The sequence below is a fragment of the Crocodylus porosus genome, unplaced genomic scaffold, assembly GCF_001723895.1.
Source record: "Crocodylus porosus isolate Cpor-Errol unplaced genomic scaffold, CroPor_comp1, whole genome shotgun sequence".
Classification (NCBI taxonomy): Eukaryota; Metazoa; Chordata; order Crocodylia; family Crocodylidae; genus Crocodylus; species Crocodylus porosus.
In genome coordinates, this window is record NW_017728906.1 from 173,009,633 (window position 1) to 173,029,487 (window position 19,855).

The 19,855-nt window shown below is 38.2% G+C and overlaps 1 protein-coding gene across 2 annotated transcripts in view; it reads left to right on the top strand.

Annotated features, from left to right (window-relative positions):
• The window catches only part of RDX (radixin), a 58,058-nt gene that overhangs the window by 29,276 nt on the left and 8,927 nt on the right, over positions 1 to 19,855 (top strand). For both annotated transcript variants that reach the window (XM_019530220.1, XM_019530219.1), the window contains exons 3-9: positions 4,315 to 4,410; positions 5,760 to 6,034; positions 12,176 to 12,259; positions 13,077 to 13,223; positions 14,786 to 14,882; positions 15,487 to 15,650; positions 16,339 to 16,469. In XM_019530220.1, the coding sequence (XP_019385765.1) occupies positions 4,315 to 4,410; positions 5,760 to 6,034; positions 12,176 to 12,259; positions 13,077 to 13,223; positions 14,786 to 14,882; positions 15,487 to 15,650; positions 16,339 to 16,469 (994 nt within the window). The remainder of the gene's footprint in view (positions 1 to 4,314; positions 4,411 to 5,759; positions 6,035 to 12,175; positions 12,260 to 13,076; positions 13,224 to 14,785; positions 14,883 to 15,486; positions 15,651 to 16,338; positions 16,470 to 19,855) is intronic.

Consider the following 19,855-nt stretch of genomic DNA (forward strand, 5'->3'; position numbering starts at 1 on the left):
GTGTGTGTGTGTGTGTGTGTGTGTGTGTGTGTGTGTGTGTGTGTGTGTGTGCGCGAGCTCACGCCCACACACGAGAGAGGAGAATATATTAAAAAATAAATAATCCCTGCATTGCCCAAGGCTGTCACTGCCCCGTGATCTCAGCCAGGCCCTGCCTACCTTTCATGTTCCCAGATGCTGCTCCCCCCCTGCCTGGCCAAATGCACCCTGCCTGAAGGTGTCCCAGGACAGTCTTTATAGAGACCCTGCCCACTCCATCTGGACTCTGCCCACCAACCCTGTGGTGGCTTCATGGAGGACAGGTCAGGGTGCAGTGGGGTTGGTCTGGTGGTGGTGGTGACACTGGCAGCAGCAGCTGGAGGGATCGCCGCCACTGGGGCTTCTAGGAAGTGGAATCTAGCAACCATGCCACCACAAGGGTAGTGGACTGGCTGCATATGCCACAGCCTGGGTTGGGCCCATGCCTGGGTCAGGCAGAGCCCAAGGGACCCACTGTGGGCCAAATAAAATCCCTGGGTGAGCCAGATTTACTCTGTGGGCTGTATTTCGCCCACTCCTGCCTTACACTGAGTTCTTAAGTTTATTTGTGGGCTGTTGGCATCAGAGTCTAACTTGGCTTCATCTTTCTTGATCCAGATTCTGGGCAGCTTTAGAAATGATGTATGCTAATTTAAAATCTCTCTTCAGTGTTTATTGAGTAATTAACATGACATATTTACTCACATACCACATACTTTCCTCCCAAAAATTAGCCTTCCAAAGTGGGTGTCTTAAGCACAGAAGTTGATTTGCATGGAGCACTGTAAGACGGCTGCTGCTGCTTTTCTTTCTCTTCCCTCCAGCAGCTGCCTGGATGGAGTGATGGAGTCCAACAGGGTCAGATCCAAGGGTCTGCAATGGTGCAGTCACACCCTGTTTTGATTCCTGCTCCACCCAAAGTTTAAAACCAACTGCCCAGCAGCAGCAGTGGCATTTCTATTCAGGTAGTGCAAAGGGAGTTGATTGATTTTTATGACTCATCATAATCTATCTGTTTCCTGCTGATTTGCTCTTATTACATAATTGTTAATTGCTCTCTCTTTTAAATGGTCTTGATGTTACACTAATCAAGCCATCCATTTTGGCTGTATGTTAGGTACTCCTAGTCTCTTTCCTTCTATTTCACAGCCGTGTAGACTGTTGGGGTTTTGGGGGGGGGGTTTTGCTTTTTTCAAAATCCTAGATCGTCAGTAGGAAAGGGAGAGTGAGCTGATAATTTAGGCTTTGTTTCTGCTCTGTGTGATCATAATTGGAAAAATCTTTTTTCCTTCATTCTTTCTTCCCATAAACAAGGTGCATGTCTCATTTGGGAATTTGTAGTATGCAAGAAAATTGGTACTTGGCTATTGACTATTTCATGGAAGGATGAGCTTTTTAAATAAAAATACAGAAGCATTCTATATTACTCTCTTAAAATTAGTTCACTTGTATTCATCATTTATTGTAATACTAACAATGCTTTTATGCTGCCCACCTTGCTGCCATTGGTGCTGCAAATTCACAGTATGGTTTCTCTGTAGGGAAAATGGCACACTTGCAGACATTTGATGTGATTCCAATATATGGCTAATGACAAGTCCTTTCTAAAATGATTTTTTGTAATAATCATATAGTAAACAGTTGTTGTATAGTGCTATGCTAGTATAGACCTTTATATAGGGAATTACTTTAGCAACATAATTTCTGGCCTGATTTTTTGGAAGAGCCAAAATCTCATTTGCCATCTGTTTTAAATGTGAATTGCATGATTTGTCTCCTCTGATAACCAAGTCAGTACTAAGAGTGGTACATCTTCACCCTGTAAGCAGAGAGTAGATTAAAGACTGTCATTTATATTGTGTATATTAACCAAGCACTGCTTCCTCCCTAGTCTTTGCCATTCCGTACTGGAACTGTGGAGTAATACTTCAGCATTCATGCTCTTTTTTTCTTCCAGTTCCTGATTGGAGAAACAGGGAAACAAGACTTCTAGAAGAAAGGAAAAAAGGAATTAAAAATGATCTAAAACAGTCTCTTCAATTACTCACAAGTGTTGCAGGGCAGAGAATTTTTGGGGACAGGGCAGCCATCCTGCCTGCTCCCTAAGATGAATGGGTGAGTTGCCAATATCAACCCCAAGTAAAAATGATACCATCCTCTGGCATAAGAAGGCAGCTGTGACTTCTCTCTTGCCAGTCTATGCTATCTCTAGCTAGGCAATTTTGGGGGATAACTACCTACTACAGGAAGTCTTCTGCCCAGTGTCCATCCAGTAGTTTTCTTGAATAGGGGGACTAAGGTACAGGTGCAAAACCTCTCGTCACCACATACTGTACCATGTTCTTAACCAAACTCCATGTGTTTGGTGGCGTTCACACCTTCTGGTAGTTCCTACAATTAGTTGCTAGATATTTAAATTGAAAATTATTAGCTTGAATATCTTGGCAGATTTCAACTGCCATGCTTTTACAGGTAGAGAAAAATATTTCATCCAGAAATGTAGCTTCATAGGGCAACGTCAGTACCTAAATTGCACTACTAAGCAAACATTATGTTTTTGAACAGTGTGGCTATCCCTGCCAAACAGAGGAAGATGCATGTACTTATAGTAATTGTTGCCCAGTTGGTTTTCAAGGTTAACTCTGTATCAGTATATTGAATTAAACTTTTGGCCTCATGTAATGGTCACAGTGTTACAACATTATCACTTTGGCCATATTCATAATTGATGGATCTAATTAAACATCATAGTGCAGAGCAGGGGTTCCCAATGTTTATGTGCCCAAGGACACATTCAAATTTAAAAGAAAAAGCGGTGGGTGCCAGTATGACAGCATTTTTTTTGGAATAATGATTTTTACTGATTGTGAAAATGTGTATAGGCACCTAAGTAAACCTTGGGGGAGGGGGTGCGTCATGCCACCCATGGGCACCGCGTTGGAAACTGCTGGTGTAGAATATGTCAGAGCGGGTTCCTTCAACAGCTTTCTTGACTCAACTGGTGATCCCATCCCTTTGCCTAATGCAAGACAGGCATAGTCTTATCTTCCCCACCTGGGTCTGACCTTTGGACAAGAGACAAGTAAATAGAAACCAAGAGAGCAAGTATTTGGACTTGTGTCTTTTGCTAACTGATGTTAATAATTCTGAAATATTCAGAGTACCTTAAGCATTTTCTGATAACCAGTTGAAAGGTTGTACAAATTAGATCTGGAATACAGATACTTAATATAGGAGACTTTTATCATATTTACTGAGCCACATTACATCTCAGTGCTTTCCAAACTTTTGCTTTTAGCCGTTGGGTGTATAAAGAGTCCTGTTCATGAATAAGTAATCCACTTGAACAGTTCTTGACAGATAAGACAATACAATCTTGTGGGAGTAGACAGGCATATGCATTTTTATGTAACAACATTTTAAATCCATTCATAGAAACTCACATCATGCCTTTTTACTATGGGACAGCCTTCCAAACCATTGTTAGTTTGTTTTCTGATATTTCTCAGTTTAAGATAATGAACTTATTTAGTTTCCCTTTGTTTTGCACACCTAAACTTGCATATGGAATTTAACTTTGTTCTGTAGTTTCTGATACTTTAAACATTTCATAAAATAATACATCCTAACTGTGTGTGTCTGTAGATAATTGTATCATTGCATTATTTGATATCTCAGGATTGAGATGATTCTTTTGGCTTAATGAAAAGAAGACATCTTGCTTTCTGTGGTTTTTGGCTGGGGCATCGCTATCTTAAGTGATCACAAAGGCGGTGCCTCAGATGTTGGCCTGAGCTCTCTTCCACCAGAAATAATGCTGCTTGTCTTCTCTTTGCTATAGGATGGGGAAAGAGGAGACATTAAACAAAGGATTACTTACCAGTAATTATGTTTGTTCTCATCTTCCCCCACATCTTTATCCTGTTTTCCTTTCCTGTGTTGCATAGTCTTGTACGAAAAGAAACAAGATACTTGGTTTACATGGTCTTGTCTTGTGATTCCTTTTTTTTCCATCTGCAGACATCTTTGCATCCTGATCAGAGGAGACATTTCATGTTGTTCTGACTGGTGGTATTTTAAAGAAAAAACATTATATATCTTGGAGGAAGAGGCTGCAATAATTACTGTCAGCTATTCATTCTTGATTTGACAGTTATGCATCATGTATGGCATTTTATGACACGGTCACAAAACCTTGTTTTATGTGGCATTTAATACTGAATGTATGTGGACTCAACCCACCCAGTTCCAGTTGGTGACCTGATTTTGTTGACGTAACAATTCATTTATTTTTAGGTGGTAAAAACAGTTGGTCTACGTGAAGTTTGGTTTTTTGGGCTGCAGTATGTGGACAGCAAAGGCTATTCAACGTGGCTGAAGTTGAATAAAAAGGTTAGCTGTTCTTAAATGTTCAAACAATTTCAATTTTAAGTTGTTTGTTTTCAGACTTGCAACAAATTCGGTAGACTTACTGTAATGTTGGTACTTATAGTTGTGTCCATCTGAAATTTGGGTAAATTGCTGCTTTATGTTACAGACTGGTACAGTGGGGTGTATGTGCAGGTTAAATGGATTTAACTATAAACAAGCAGAATCATATTGCAGAGTGGTAGCAGCATATTTTGCCTCATCCCAGAACAAATCCTTCCCCTTCCATCTCCTTTCACCTTTATGGAAAAACCCTAGGTCACAGAAATTATGGGTGTAACAGACCTGCAGCCTCAAGTATATGATGCACTCATCTTTTGATGTATAGTTTTTTGCTGTTTAGATAGTTTCTTTAGATTCTATATAACAATAAAGCAAATATAAATCAGAACATTTTAAAACATGAAGTTGGTCTGGAGAAATCCAGCTTGTTTCCAGTATTTAAAGCACCTGCTTGACTGTGCTTTACAAATAGTCCCATGGAACTTATTGAATGATCTCACTGGGAATATTCCCAGTAACATAAAATTAAGTGTGCACTGATGTGATTGCAAAATCAGGGTCTCTTTCACTTTTTTTCTTAACACTTACTGTGGATTGCTACAGTACTTGATGTTAAAGGGGGTTTTTTCCATCTATTTTTTCTCCTTTTCTGTTGTTTAATAGCTTTCTTTATCTCAGTAATATTTAGTGTTGAAAATTTAAATAGGCCAAGCCTGGACAGCTACACAAAAATACAGATTTCTGGTAAAATGTTAGGCAAACTTCTAACTAAAATAAAGTAAATTTGGTGTAGAAAGATATGGCATAGTTAATGCAATAAGTTCATCACCTTCTAGCAAAAGAGGAAGTGATGAACAAAGAATTTTAGGTTCCCTTATTTATAGTGGTAAGCCAAAGTTTAAAGTTTAATTTTTTTCCAGATATTTAAGACTGAGCATGCCACAATTCTTGCTAAGAAACAGTTTTTGAAATCCCAGTGACATGAGGTGAATTACTTTCAGTAACTTACTCTTTTTATATTTGATACATCATAAGAATCATGTTTTCAGATCTTCATTGTAGTAGGTAAAAATTAACACAAGTCTACAATAAGCTTTTAAATGAGACCTTTAAATTGCCTTTCAGAGCTGTCATGTTTGCTTAATTCAATGTAAATTATTGAGTGCCCTGTGAATTGCAAGTCATTTTTACAGTATGCTTGCCAGGGGGAGTTGGATTACAATGTGTAGTAGTTAGTGAATTTCTTGTTGCTAAAATAAATAATAAACTATTGCTTACTTCACTTTCACGTCTACTTTTCTCCCATCCAGGTAACACAGCAAGATGTAAGGAAAGAAAATCCTCTCCAATTCAAGTTCAGGGCCAAGTTTTTTCCGGAGGATGTATCTGAGGAGTTAATTCAAGAAATAACTCAGAGACTGTTCTTTCTGCAAGTGAAAGAAGCTATTCTAAATGATGAAATCTACTGTCCACCTGAAACTGCAGTTCTACTGGCTTCTTATGCCGTCCAAGCAAAGTATGGTGATTACAATAAGGAGATTCATAAGCTAGGCTACTTGGCCAATGACAGACTTCTTCCCCAGCGGTAAGTGGGAGTGAAACTACTTCTGCTGCTTTGTAGATGCTACGTTAACTTGCTGGTAACACAATTTTTATAGGTTTTTAAATTCCAAATGTCAGTTTATCTTTAAATCAGTACATGCTAGTTGCACTATTCTGGAGAGTGCATGTGTTGTCTAAAAGTTAGAATCTCCTACTTTTCTCCTAACTTGGACTTTGAGCAGCGAAGAAGAGGCATCCCAGTTGTGATTCTCTTGAGAACTGCGTTTGAATGCCTCATTAGCTATGTCCTTTGATAATTGCACAGATTCAGTCAAGTGGCTGCTTTTGTTCCAATGAGGTAATACCTCTGGGGTGTATGGTCTCTTATATGGTCTCTTAATATGCATGGTTTAATATTCCTTGCTCTCTTCTGGAATCATATCATCTGCTAAATTAAATATAGGAACCATTCAATTAGCAAGTTAATGTGGATTCCTCAATACCAGTATTTTTCCTTCAGTTCTTGAAGCATCCTTGCTCTTTGGGGCGGGGGGGGGAGTGTGGGAAGATACTATCTTAAAATATTTACAGATATGTATAACTTTAAAGAATTAACAAAAAATACACAAATAGGAAGAATGTTATTCTAAAAAAAAAATGTTCCCCCCTGTAGGTATTCCACCTAAAAACTTAAGGCTTGTTAAGATCTTGGTGGTGGCACTGTTTTTGAAGTTGCTGATAGCATCATGTTTTCTAGTGCATCTTGACAATGGAGAGAGTATCAGAGAATGAGTACCTGTAATCATAACACACAGTTCTGTTAGTATATTTTGTTAGGGCAGGTGGGACATACTTCTGTACCTACTACAATCATTAAGTAAATGTTTACTTGGTTATTTGATCAATGTAAATTAGATGCAATGAGATTTTTAAAGAACAGGAAAATTGTTTTAGTAAACAAAGACATACCAGTGACATTTTATTTAATATCTAGGTTTTTATACTGGAAATGGGATTGAGAAATTCATTTAAAGAACATAGTACATTTGAAATCTCCTGTATTTACCCAAATCCAAGATGATCTCGAATTTAAAGATGACAGCCCAGTTAGATTCAATACATGGAAAACTATAAATTTGTTTATAATTTTCCATGTATAGAATCCAATCATTGAGCAGTCATCTTTAAATTTGTGCCCTCATTGCTGTAGTGGGGGCAAGGGGCAAGACCCTGCCCCTTGCCCTCCTGAGCCTATCCTACTGCCCAGGGTGTGCTGCTTACTCTCCTGCCTTTGCCTGCCTTCCCTCTGACCTGTGCTTGTCCCTGCACATGTGGCCCTCCTGCTGCTTACCTTCCGCTGCGGCTCTTCTCTGTCCAGGATAGTCAAGGGGTGGCAGTGGACTCAGCTCGGCTCCATCCCAGTCTGGCCAGAGAGAAGCACGGGAAACAGCTTCAGACCTGGCCAGGTCAGGGCTACAGGGGCTGATGTAGAGCAGATGGTAAGTGGCCAGATGAGGGGCAGGCTGGAGAAAGGTGGGCCCTGTGCTCCCCACAAGCCACATACAGATGTCCTCAATGTGCTTCCCCACCCTGCTTCCCTGACTGTGAGGACTCCCCTGTGTTCTCCTTCCATGAAACCCTCCCCTGGCAAATCAGCCACCCTGGCCTGGGGCCAGAATTGGCTCAGCTGAGGGTTTCACAGTAAACTTGGGGCCAAAGCCAGAGCTGAGCCACTGCCTGTCCCAAGTCAGTAGCCAAATCTAAGATAAGGCTTTCTTTTCCTCATGTTGCGGGGGATCATCCTGGATTTGAGTAAATATAGCAATCAATTCTTTTAAAGGAATTTACAGTGATTTCAGGAACTATACTTGCTTCACAGTTACTCCATATTTTTGCGATCCCACTTGCCTGCTAGTTGCTCCATATTTTTGTTATCCATATATTTTTGCAACCCCTCCCCCTACCTATGTCATATTTTTTTCCTGTTCCTGTCTAAAAGACCTGCAACAGCTTAAGAGAACTGTGTTTCTACAAACACTTAAGCCCCTCAACTTTACTTACGTGAGTAGTCTCATAAATATTAACAGGATTGCATATGTTAGTAAAGTTACAGATTCCTTGTTTTTTTCCTATAGAGAGGAGAAGATGAAAGCAACCATATGAAATGTGTTGAGAAATACAAAATAAACAGGAGAGACTAGTTAAATTTTTGTTTTGCCAATCTCTTAGGTTTGGGCTTGTTACAACAATAAGTGGGAAAAGATTAAGACAGGAATATAACTTTTGTGTTGATGGTATTCCTGTAAGTATTTGAAATTGAAATTTTCAGTATGTAAAGAAAATGTCTAGATCCCCTGAATATTTTGTTTTTATTAATAAATTTGAGACTATCAACATTATAGATAAGATTGAATACTATTATTATACTAATCCGATTTTTCCTATTAGAAAAGTATACCTTAAATGCTACATTATGTGAATTTATTAATAATTTTTGTTTGGTGACTTTAGTTCTGTTTTTAAATTAGAAATTGTTTGTGCTCTTTTCTTACCTGATTTTGAATTATCAGTCCCATTTGAACTAATCTTTATTGCTAGCACAAAAAAAGATTTAACATAATGGCAGTGAAAATTGTTTAAAAATTGTTTCATAATCCAGGCTGAACCTGAAGTGAGAAGACTGAAGTTTTATTGTAATACTACTGACATACCAGTCAAATCACAGGCATTTTACAAATTATATCTCATGGGTTCATATGACTGATTATAGAAACCAAATTATAGGCTTGTTGCAGATGACCATGATGAATTTGGGTTCATTGTGTCTCCTGAACATGAAAAAGATGGTAGAAACATTAATATCATAGGACTGGATGGGACATCAGAAGGTCTAGTCCAGTGCTTTGCTCAAGGCAAGATCACCCCTGACTAAACTATGTCAGTCAAGTGTCTGTCTAGCCTGCTCTTGAAAATTTCTAGGATGGAGATTCCACAACATATCCCAGTGCTGAATTTCCATTCTATAGTGAGGAAGTGTTTCCTTATCTGTAACCTAGAACATTTTTGATAGAGTTGGAGGCCATTGCTCTTAGTCCTTTCCCCAATGGCAATGTCAAACTCACCTGAGGCCCTGGGCTGGATCTGAACTGTGGGGCACAGGGGCTGTCTCCACGAGCATCTGGGCAATGGTGTCCAGGGGCAGGGTGTCCATTGGTGGCAGTGGGTCCCGGGGGAGGGCTATACTCTTTTCTGATAGCCAAAGACAGCAGGGCTCCCCTAATACTGGTTCACATTCAGCTTAAGGTCTACTGGACCCACAGGTCCTTCTGTGCAGCACTACAGCCTAGCCAGTCATTCCCCAGGCTGTATTTGTGCATACAAGTATTCTGTCCCAAGTGCAGGACTTTGTACTTATCCATCTTGAATGTCATCTGATTGATTGTGCACTATTTTTTCCAATTTACCAAGGTCACTGGATTCTTTGCCCTCCAGAGTGCCTGCAACTCCACCTAATTTGGTGTTATCTGCAAATTTGCTAAATATCAATCAATCCCATCTTCCAGATCATTAGTGAAGATGTTAACAGTATTGGACCCAGGACAGTCTCCTGAAGAGCCCCACTTACATTTCCTTAGAGCAAGACACTCAGCCATTCATGACTAGTTGTCGAACATGATCCAACCAGTAATGTATCTGGTTGTACTTCCGGTGCTTTCATCTAGTTCTTTATTTCCATAGCTTATTAATGAGAATGTTGTGGGAGACTGTCAAAAGTCTTCTAAAGTCAAGTTATATCACATCCGCTCCTTCCCCATCCATGCAGCCTGTCACCTTGTTGCAGTAGAAAATTGAGTTCATTGGACATGACTTGTTCTTGGTGAATGCATGCTGGCTGTTTCTAATTGCCATCTTCTCCTTTGCATGTTTGAAAATAGATTCTTGACCTGCTTCATGATCTTTCCAGGTACTGAGGTTTGACTGACTAGCCTATTATTCTCTAGACTCTTGCACATGCACTCTTGCACACACACACATGCACACATACAGTTTGCCTGCAGATAGACCTGGCACTGCTCATCTGCTCTGCTGGTCAAAAAATTCAGGCACCACTGCTCTCAGATGCATCCTGTCTCACCCTGCCTACTGGAAGGCATCTAGTTTCTCTAAGTAGTCCCTAACTTGTTCTTCCATTATTCTAAGCTGCTTATCCCTTATCCTATCAGGGATGCCAACTTCACTTGTCATCTAGTAGCTGACCTTATTCTTGAAGGCTAAAGTAAAAAAGGCATTAAATTCTTCAGTCTTCTCAGCATTATCCAGAACTAGATTGCCTTCTGTGTTCAGTAAGGGGGACCTGCACTTCTGTTGGTCTTCTCCTTATTTCTTGACATACTTGTAGAATCCCTTTTATTATTTTTTTTTCAACTCCCTTACCAGCTGAACTTCCAGTCATGCTTTGGCTTTCCTGCTTTTCCTCCCTCCTTGCCCATACAATACTCTCATCCCTCTTCCCTAGTAACATGATCAAGTTTCCCATTCTTGTAAAATTCCTTTTTTGATTTTCAGTTCATTGAAGAGATTGTTGTTGAGTCAGGCTGATCTCCCAGGAGGTGCTATGGGAGACGAGCCTGATTTTAGGTAATTGTGAGGTGCTAAAAGAAACAGCAGTATCTCTGCCCTTCCACTTTGTTTTGCAAAGGAATAAATAAGAAGGGTGTGGGTCTGTGGTAGAGGTGAAGAGGTAGAATGTAGAAATGTTGGGCTAGTACTATTGAAAAATGCCTGCACAATACGTCCAATCCAGAATGGAGTCTTGAAATACTCTAAACAACTGAATCAGTTTTTCCAAGCAAGGAAAGGACTATTAAGTTGCTTTCAATTTTTGCTACGTTTAGAAAAATCTAGTCCTTTCATTTTATTTTTTATAATTTGACTTTGGGAAGAGACCCCTTTGCTGAAAAACTTCAGACTTAAAGGTGAAAGTCTGGTGATGAGGCAAGCATAGAAAAATAAAGGACTTACAACATAATGTCTTGCAGCTACAATGATGCTGGTTAAACCTGTGCTTAGTATGAGATCTGTTGTTTAAATTGTAAGCTCTTTGGGGCAGACAACATCTTATGTATGTACCTGAACAGTGCACTGGTCTGTTTGGATCAGTGGCTCCTAGAAGCCTCAGCCACAAGTTTACATAAAGCTTTTAAAGATTCTACTGTCAACACCTTTATCTGTACACAGCAATATTAAGTAAGTAGAAGTTTTTGTCCAAGATTAAAGTTCTTAATGAACTTGCTACTCACATAGTTTTTGAGTACTTTCTACTCATAGCCTTTTAAAGGTGGTCATACTGTGAGAATTGTAATGTGTTGTTTTTGAGATGTAGCTAAAATATTTAATTTGTAATTTAAACCTACACAGGCATTTGCTAACAGGCATCTGAAGGTTGTGGTGTTAATTCATCTACCTGCATGATTCCAAAGTCAAATTGTATTCATCAGTTTTTTGTTGATGTATTCTATTCTGCCTCATACAATTCAGTGGCCCACAGGTGTATAGTGCTAGAAACAGGAGGGAGTGGGTGGGGAGAAGGAGTGATAAAAACCTTCTTGTCAGCAGAGTGAGAGCACTAAATTCAATTAAGCTGATCTTTTCAGTAAGATGATACTTGCTGCATTTTCTTTTCTGACCAGACACCAGGAATGCTTAAAAAGTTGCATGTTAGGAATAAAAACATAAAACTCCTTTGTTTGATTTTAAGAAGGTACAACATGACTTTTTCTTTATAAAAGTATTGCTTAGGCACTCAACTTCTGTTACTCTGCTATGCTGATAAGTTTTAAGAAGTACTTGTCCATGGTTGTCATCTGACATGAATAAACTTTACTGAAGTTTAAAAACTGCTTGTCATAACAGTACTGGGTTTTTTTAAAGTTTTCTTCTAAAAAGATATTAATACTAAGAAAATAATATGGGATATCATAGTGCTATAGTTCTAAAATTAAATGGAACCATGTAGGTGTGGCCATATTTGTTGATACATAGATTGTGCGCATGAGTGAAAAGACTTAGGAAGTGTTTGGGGAGGGGTGTGTGTGTATTTGAACTGATATCTTTGTGTATTTAAGGGATCAGGTTGCTGGTCTATTTCATTCCATCCTTTTGTTTGGCTTTGTTTAACTGACAGGGTCTTGGAACAACACAAACTGACCAAAGAGCAGTGGGAGGAAAGAATACAGAACTGGCATGAAGAACACAGGGGGATGTTGAGGTAACTATTTAGGAATAATTCTTCCAAGATAAGTTTTCTTTATTTGAAATGAGTTTGATTTTTGTTTTAAAACTCCTTCTTTTCACCACCATCTAAACACAGGTTAAGAAGGATGGTTTAGTGAAGAGAGTATAGGAGCAGGGTGCCAGAGACCGGGGTTCAGTTCTCAATACATTCATACGCTTCCTGTGGGACTTTGGGCAAAGCTGTTATTTCCCTGGTGTGCAAATTTCCCATCTGGCTATAATATTTCCCTAGCTCACAATCATGGGTGAGGATAAAATTTAATCATTATGGGCACCTTTACACATGCTCTGCGGGTGGGGGAGGAGGGGCGCTTTAATTATAGCAACTCCAAGAACTGCTCTAATGGAAGTGCCCACAGCATCTCGTGTATTCAGCATCCCCTGCTTCAAAATGGCAGGAGCACTTTTAACTAAAGCTTGCTGTAGTTAAAGTGCCCCTGCTGCCATTTTGAAGTGCAGGGATGCTAAATACATGAGATGTAGTGGCTGTTGGAGCATGCCAATTAGCACACTCCAGCGTACCCCATTAATCGAGTCTGCTCCAACATGCTGTAATTACAGTGTGTCCGAGCAGTGTACCCACACGTCTACAAGCACCCTATGAGGACCATGAGTATGAAGGTGATGTGAACTGTATAAATATCTGAATAGATGTCTCCACAGTGCTTACAAACCCTCCAGAAGATTTAAATGAAGTTAATTTGAAATGCAAAACTTAAGCAATCTTTAGTTCCCTGCTTCTCTGCCTAGCTCATTTTTTGTCTTTTAATTATACTATCTTCTCTCCTCAGGGAAGATTCTATGATGGAATACCTCAAGATTGCACAAGATTTGGAAATGTATGGAGTTAACTATTTTGAAATAAAGAATAAAAAGGGAACTGAATTGTGGCTAGGTGTTGATGCTTTGGGTCTGAATATTTATGAGCATGATGACAAGTAAGTTGTTAACATTTTATATTTTTTTCCTGTGCAAGAGCCCTTGCTGAGTTTGGGGTCTATATATAGGACACACTGTACCTATGTGTAGTAAGGGATGATTTTCATCCTAAGAAAACTACAATTTAAATAAAAAGAAAGAGTGGAACAAAAGAACTACTCTGGTTGTAGTAGGAATTGCCGTATAGATTTCAAATTTGTATTTCAAATCCAGAGGTTTTAATGACTTTTAACCTTTTCTTTGTATTGCCGCTTTCTTGCTTTCCATACTCTTAGGATCTTAATTTCACTGCAAATTAGAACAAGGACAGTCAGATATTCTTATAGCATAGATGGAACAACTCCTTAAATAAGAAGCATTTTACTTGTAATAACTGCAGGTAGACGTAGAGCAATGAGAACATCAAAAGCTGTCCTGTCCATCAAAAGTGTAATTTTTTTTCATCGAGGAAAACTAATAGATTAAGACATCTTTTTCTGTTTAGGAATTTAGGAATGCTTTCTGTTTGCCCATTCTTTGAAGAAGGAAAAGTTAAAAACTTGCAAAATAAGTATCTAAAAGCAAAAGAACAGAGTTATTCTAATTTCTTTCTTTCCAAACACTTTAAGAGCTGCTTATTATATATGCTTTCTAGAGCTTAAGTATCATGTGATACTAACAGCAGATTCAGGATGAGTTGAAATGAAACATAGTGAGTCAAGCATTAGATAGCTGATACCCATTATTTTCAAATTAACTGCCTCCCCTGATAAACATACTCCCCGAGAGTATCTTTGGCAAATATGAATTGTCATTAGATAGCAATATAGCTCTGACGAGGCGAAGGAAAAATTGTTTAGAGTGTTCAAATAAAAGGCCTCCTTTCTGATGATCTGATGAAGCATGTCTTATTGTCTAAGCACATTTGCAGTTTTTAACTTCTAATGCTTGTAACTGAGATGATGCAAGTGGAAAATACTTTCAGTCCAACTGAGAAAAACAGCATGGTTGAAACAGCTTAAATATGTATACCTATTTCTGGTATTACTATAATTGATTAGATTATTTAAATCTCATGTAGGGGATAAAATTTCAAACTGAATTATAGGATTGTAGCAGCATGCAATTCTCACGTTAAACCATCTTCTCAAACTTACTTTTGGTTAAATTTCAGTGTTTGTTATAATGAAGACATGCTTTAGAGTGAACATTTCTTTTGAGAAATTGTTTGTCCTCTTAAATGAAGGGTATGCTTAAAGTAAGGGTCAACAAATTATGATGTTCATTACTTAAATACATTATGAATAGTATGCGTCAAAGTTTGAAGCTTGTAACACCCTCTTCTGATGCATCACAGCTGACTCTCAGCACCATACCAGCTTGTAAGACTAACTATATAATAATAAATCATTTGCTAAATTATCTCATTAACTGTCATTCCTTTAAGCTTTTTCCAAAAATCACTTTAATATTAAAAATGGAACCGAGAAAATGGGAAAATAGATTCCTTTTGATATTTGTTGGAAAATTCACCATTCATGCCTATTATTAAATATTAAGAATTTATTTTTTCTTTTTGAAGGTTGACCCCCAAGATTGGTTTTCCTTGGAGTGAAATCAGAAACATCTCATTTAATGACAAAAAGTTTGTCATAAAGCCAATTGACAGGAAGGCCCCTGTGAGTAAAGACTGAGTCTCTGGGTTATTTTTTTCTTTGTGGAATTTAAGTATACATTTATGCTATTGTGGCACTTGCATGAGTGTGGAATTCTTTCCTGCTAATTTTAATTGGCTCTGAGGCTTTCTTTACCTTACATTGACTATTTAGTGGCAAAATAACTGATGATCTAATATAAATGTTCATTTTCAATTATACAGGGAAAAATATGTCTTTTCTTACTTTTTTGCTGCCCACTAATGCAGCATCCTCCTTTTGAATTGTAGATTGGGTCCAAAAAAAAGAAACCCCAAAACCCTTCATGTGTTCGCCAGTAAATTGAAGTGCATCAATGAGTTTCAACCATTTTGGAAGACCAAATAAATTATTTGTTCATATGCTTTACCTTAAAGAGTCCAAGCATGTTATTGAATGGCTCTTCCAATTAGTAACCCTATAGATATCTGCTGTTGGATTGACCAAAGAAAGAATTTCAGTTCCTGTAAGAATAAACATAGTCTTGCAAACCTAGATATATATTATTGGTGTATTGATATTCAATAACATTTTTTAGACCATAAGCACTCCAATGCAAGTATTTTAAATTTTAAATATTTCTTGCTAGGATTTTGTTTTTTACGCACCTCGCCTAAGAATTAATAAGCGGATTTTGGCACTCTGCATGGGAAATCATGAATTGTACATGAGGAGGAGAAAACCTGATACAATTGAAGTGCAGCAAATGAAAGCCCAAGCTAGAGAGGAGAAACATCAGAAACAGTTGGAGAGGTATGGTATTAAACCTTCTATAAACCATAATAAAATACTATCTTAACACTTCAAAAGATCTCAAGGGCATGGAATCTGAGTTCTTGGTGTCCCGGAAATCAAAAATCTACTACTTCTTTATTAATTAAAAAAAAGAGATTGCAGGTTGGAATGGTTCATCTAGCTTTTTAACAGATAACCTTGTCTTTTGTGAAAATATTACTGAAAGCTCTGTCATTTTTCATAAAGCTCTTCCTTTTGCTAAATAGTTTAAATCTCTGTTGCTTGATTCTTTAAGATTTGGCAAAACTTTAAGATAGACAATACTAGTGGAACCTAGTACAGCATGATTTTTCTTTGACTGTTAGAAAACACTGTTGCAATTTGTAACACCAGTATGGTCACCTGTCCACTAAAGCCTTAGACATGAATTGGTCCAGCTTTGACCAAACATGTTTAGTTGCATTACAGGCCTGTTTTAAAGATCTTTCTGCATTCCATTTCAATACAGTATTATAATAGAATTCCTTATTTGTAGTGTAAACTGAATGTGAAACACATTCAAGACCTAAAATCTGCTTTTTCAGATAGCTGTGTAAACTGAGAAACTCCCTTGAAGTCATGACATTTAAATGGCGTGGGAAGAGGATTTACTCTTCTTTGGTTTAGCACCCATTCCTGTCTACTCAGCACTTCTTTTGTTTTTTAGGGCACAACTAGAAAATGAGAAAAAAAAACGGGAAATAGCAGAAAAAGAAAAGGAAAGAATAGAACGTGAAAAAGAAGAATTAATGCAACGCTTAAGAAAAATTGAAGAACAGACAATGAAGGCACAGAAAGGTAAGTTCTTACTTTATTTTTAGATTTATATCCCACCCTATCTCAGAGTGGCTTACAGTAAACAAACAACCCAAGGATAAGAGTCCCCAGACAACACCCCAAAACAGAACACCAGCTTCCTCCTTCCTGCTGAAACCCACTGCTCATTTTGTTGTTTTTTCCCTCATCTCCCATTCCAAACCTTGCCAAGGTGTTAGGTGAATGCATATGGGTAGTTTTAGTTCTATTGTTTAGGATTGTTTTTTAAGTAATTATAAAATTTAGATACTTTTCATGGGCAGTTTCAGGTACAGTTCCAACTTAAACATTTTTTTTATATTTGTTTGCTTAAAGAAATGCTTTATGTGCTCGCTGCTACACGGTACATTCCTTAAACGCTATGAAATGAGAAACAAGCCAACAATAAGCACAAAGGAAATTGAAAAATAAGACTTTTGAAACTTTCCAGTTTTAGCAAAATAAAAGGGTATGATGAAAGGTAAAAGCATGTGTATATTAATCTCAATTTTTGAATATTTGTTTAATTTGTAGTACGGGTTATTTAGTCTCAAGTTTGTGAAATGCTGAGGACTTGAAGTTACATTAAGTGCAAAGTTTTAAAAAGAAAAAAAATTGGAAATACAAAATTGTTTACAACAGCAAATATAATGCTGCCCCCTTGTGTTTCTATATCACAACAATATCTTTAAGCACTATTGGTGTATTTACATAGATTATCATCAGGGATCCTGGTTTTCTCCATTTAAAAAACAAACAAACCCAATTCTTGGGTTAAAAAAATAACCCAAAATCCACATTTTGCCATGATCAAAATGAAACACCACTAATATATAGCAAAAAGCGGATGATAAATCAGGGATCCCGGTTTCTCTCTGATTAAAAAAAAAGGAAAATCCCCACTTTTCAAGTTAAAAAAAACTATTCCAAAATCCATATATATGGGATACTTTTTTAACCTGAAAATTGGGGATTTTTTTTTAATCATAGAGAAACCAGGATCTCTGATTTATCATTCGCCTTATCATATATGAGTTGTTGTTTAGTAAAAACAAATCTAAAGCCAGAAAAATCGAAATTGCACTTCTTACTGCTCCCCTGATTAGGACAATTTAAAGGTGATATACCTACCAAATGGTGTATATAATTTTCTTCATTCTTGGCTACAAACTTGGCGTTTGTATTATGGTAATAGCGAGCTGCACTTTAGGCCCTCTCACATACCACCGTCTGGGGACTGATTTTGCTACTTTCAGTGATCTTTGAGCATTGCACCACTGTTAGACTCCTACCAAGTGTGTGTGTAAGCCCACATGCAGAAACCACCCCCTCAAAGCTGACAAAAAGGAGCACTGAGTGCAAAGTCAGGCAGTGAAAAAATATGAAATACAAGAAGTAATGTGCATGTGTGGTGATAATGTTAATTGTACAATCCCATTCTGTATTTTTCCATGGGAGCCTGTCTCATCCTATGTGCAGAAGGAATAAGTGAGTCCAGATTATGAGCGACTTACATGAAAGAGGCTGTTGTCTAGGCCTGCTGTCTGCTTTGTAGCAGAAGTTGGCAAATGTAATGCATGAGGCAAGGGTTATTACAGTGAAGAGATGGTATCTTTACTATACCAATTGAATGCTACTCTGGAGAAATGGATTCCTATCTCTGTCAGTGCTACAGGATGTTATGTGCTGCAAGGAAAGGTAGTTTAATCAGGCTTCTCACAGGTGATTACTAATTATATGACATTCTAGGAATCAGATTTGTAGACGTACTGAGCACTCGCAGCTGTAACTGAAGTCAACAGGAATGATACTTTGAACACATAAGGGTAGGGGCGTATGAAAAATTTACTCTGAGGTAAAAGGGGGCATGGCATTACAGTATGTCAGCTGCTGAATAGTAACTGTTCATATGCTTACTGCAACCCTGCAGTAATTGGAAGCTAATTACTGTGGTAACTTTAGCTAGCTCCCAGTGAAAATGGGGTAATCTGCCATGGGTTAATTTCCATTTAGCATGGGGTAAGAGCACACAAATGGATAGTTGCTATGGAGCTCCAATGCACTGCAAAATATCTGTCACTAATTGTTCCTGTGTTCACACACTACAGCTCTGTAATGCTAAGTGTGTGGAAGAATGGGTCCTAGTAATCTCAAGTTAGGCACCCAAAATTAGTATATCCTTCTGACTTTGACCTTGCCATGCCTTGGGCCCCTAACTGTAAAACCTCATCTCTCACAAGGTGTTGTGAAAATCACTTTTTGTGAACCTGTTGGGATAGCGTTAGGTAACATATGCATCTGCCTTCAAAGAAAGATTTGGTTTGCGTGCAGTAAATAAGTGTGGTGTCATACATTGGAAATAGAGAATCATTACTTGTTAGCAGGGCATGGTCCATCCTGTGCTTCACTTAGTTATATTGACTATTTATTTATTTACTAGATTTGATTAATATGTTATCTTTCTAAGAAAAGGCTCTGGGTGGCTTTCAGCGCTAGGCAGAAATTAGAGAAAGAATAATATATTACAGTAAACTGTCCCCCCTCGCCCTCAATCTCCCAAATGTGAAAGCAGTTCACCCTACTTTTTCCCCTCATGCTCTCCTACCTCTGACCAAGAAGGGTATCCTCGCCCCCCACCCCAGTCCAGCCCAACCCAACCCAGTCATTCTCACTTAATCCATAAAAGAGAGTATCCAAAAAATTGCTTGCCGTGTGTCCCCCTCACCCCCACTCCTCTAATGTCAACTCACTCCCAAGCCTACCCAGACGAATCCACTCCCTCTGTTAGTGTCTCTCCCGGCCTGTACCTGCCTCTGTTATTGGCTGCATCCTGCCTCCAAACCCCCTCATCCTCCCCGTCCTTCCTTCCCACCCACCAAAGAAACAAATTATTTAAAATCTAAACAAAAATAACAATAGAATATTGATCTCCCCCCCCATCTTTGTTGTTGCCAAAGTGATGTCCTTTTTGTGATGCCTACCCCAAGGCAGCCTGCAGTCAATCCCATGGTCCCAGACTAGCTAGACCTTACCCTCTTCCAGCTTACGTGGGTATGTGGTATGCCTGGTGCTTATTATCTCCCACCCCCCTCCAGGCTTGTGAGTGTGATTATTTTAATTTATATATTATTTCTATTTTTATATATTTATATTTATATTTTTTATCTATATGATGTATCACACAAGCCTGGAGCGGGGAAGGGGCTGGGGGAGGGGAGATATTTTATATTTGTGTTTATATATAATAAAACACACACACACACACAAACAATATTTACATAAAATTAAACAATTGTACCATTGTATAATTTTTGTTGGGAATTCAACATGAGTCCTTCTGAGCTTATTCTTTAAGGAGAAGGTAAGAATGAGTCTGCTGTAACAGGAAA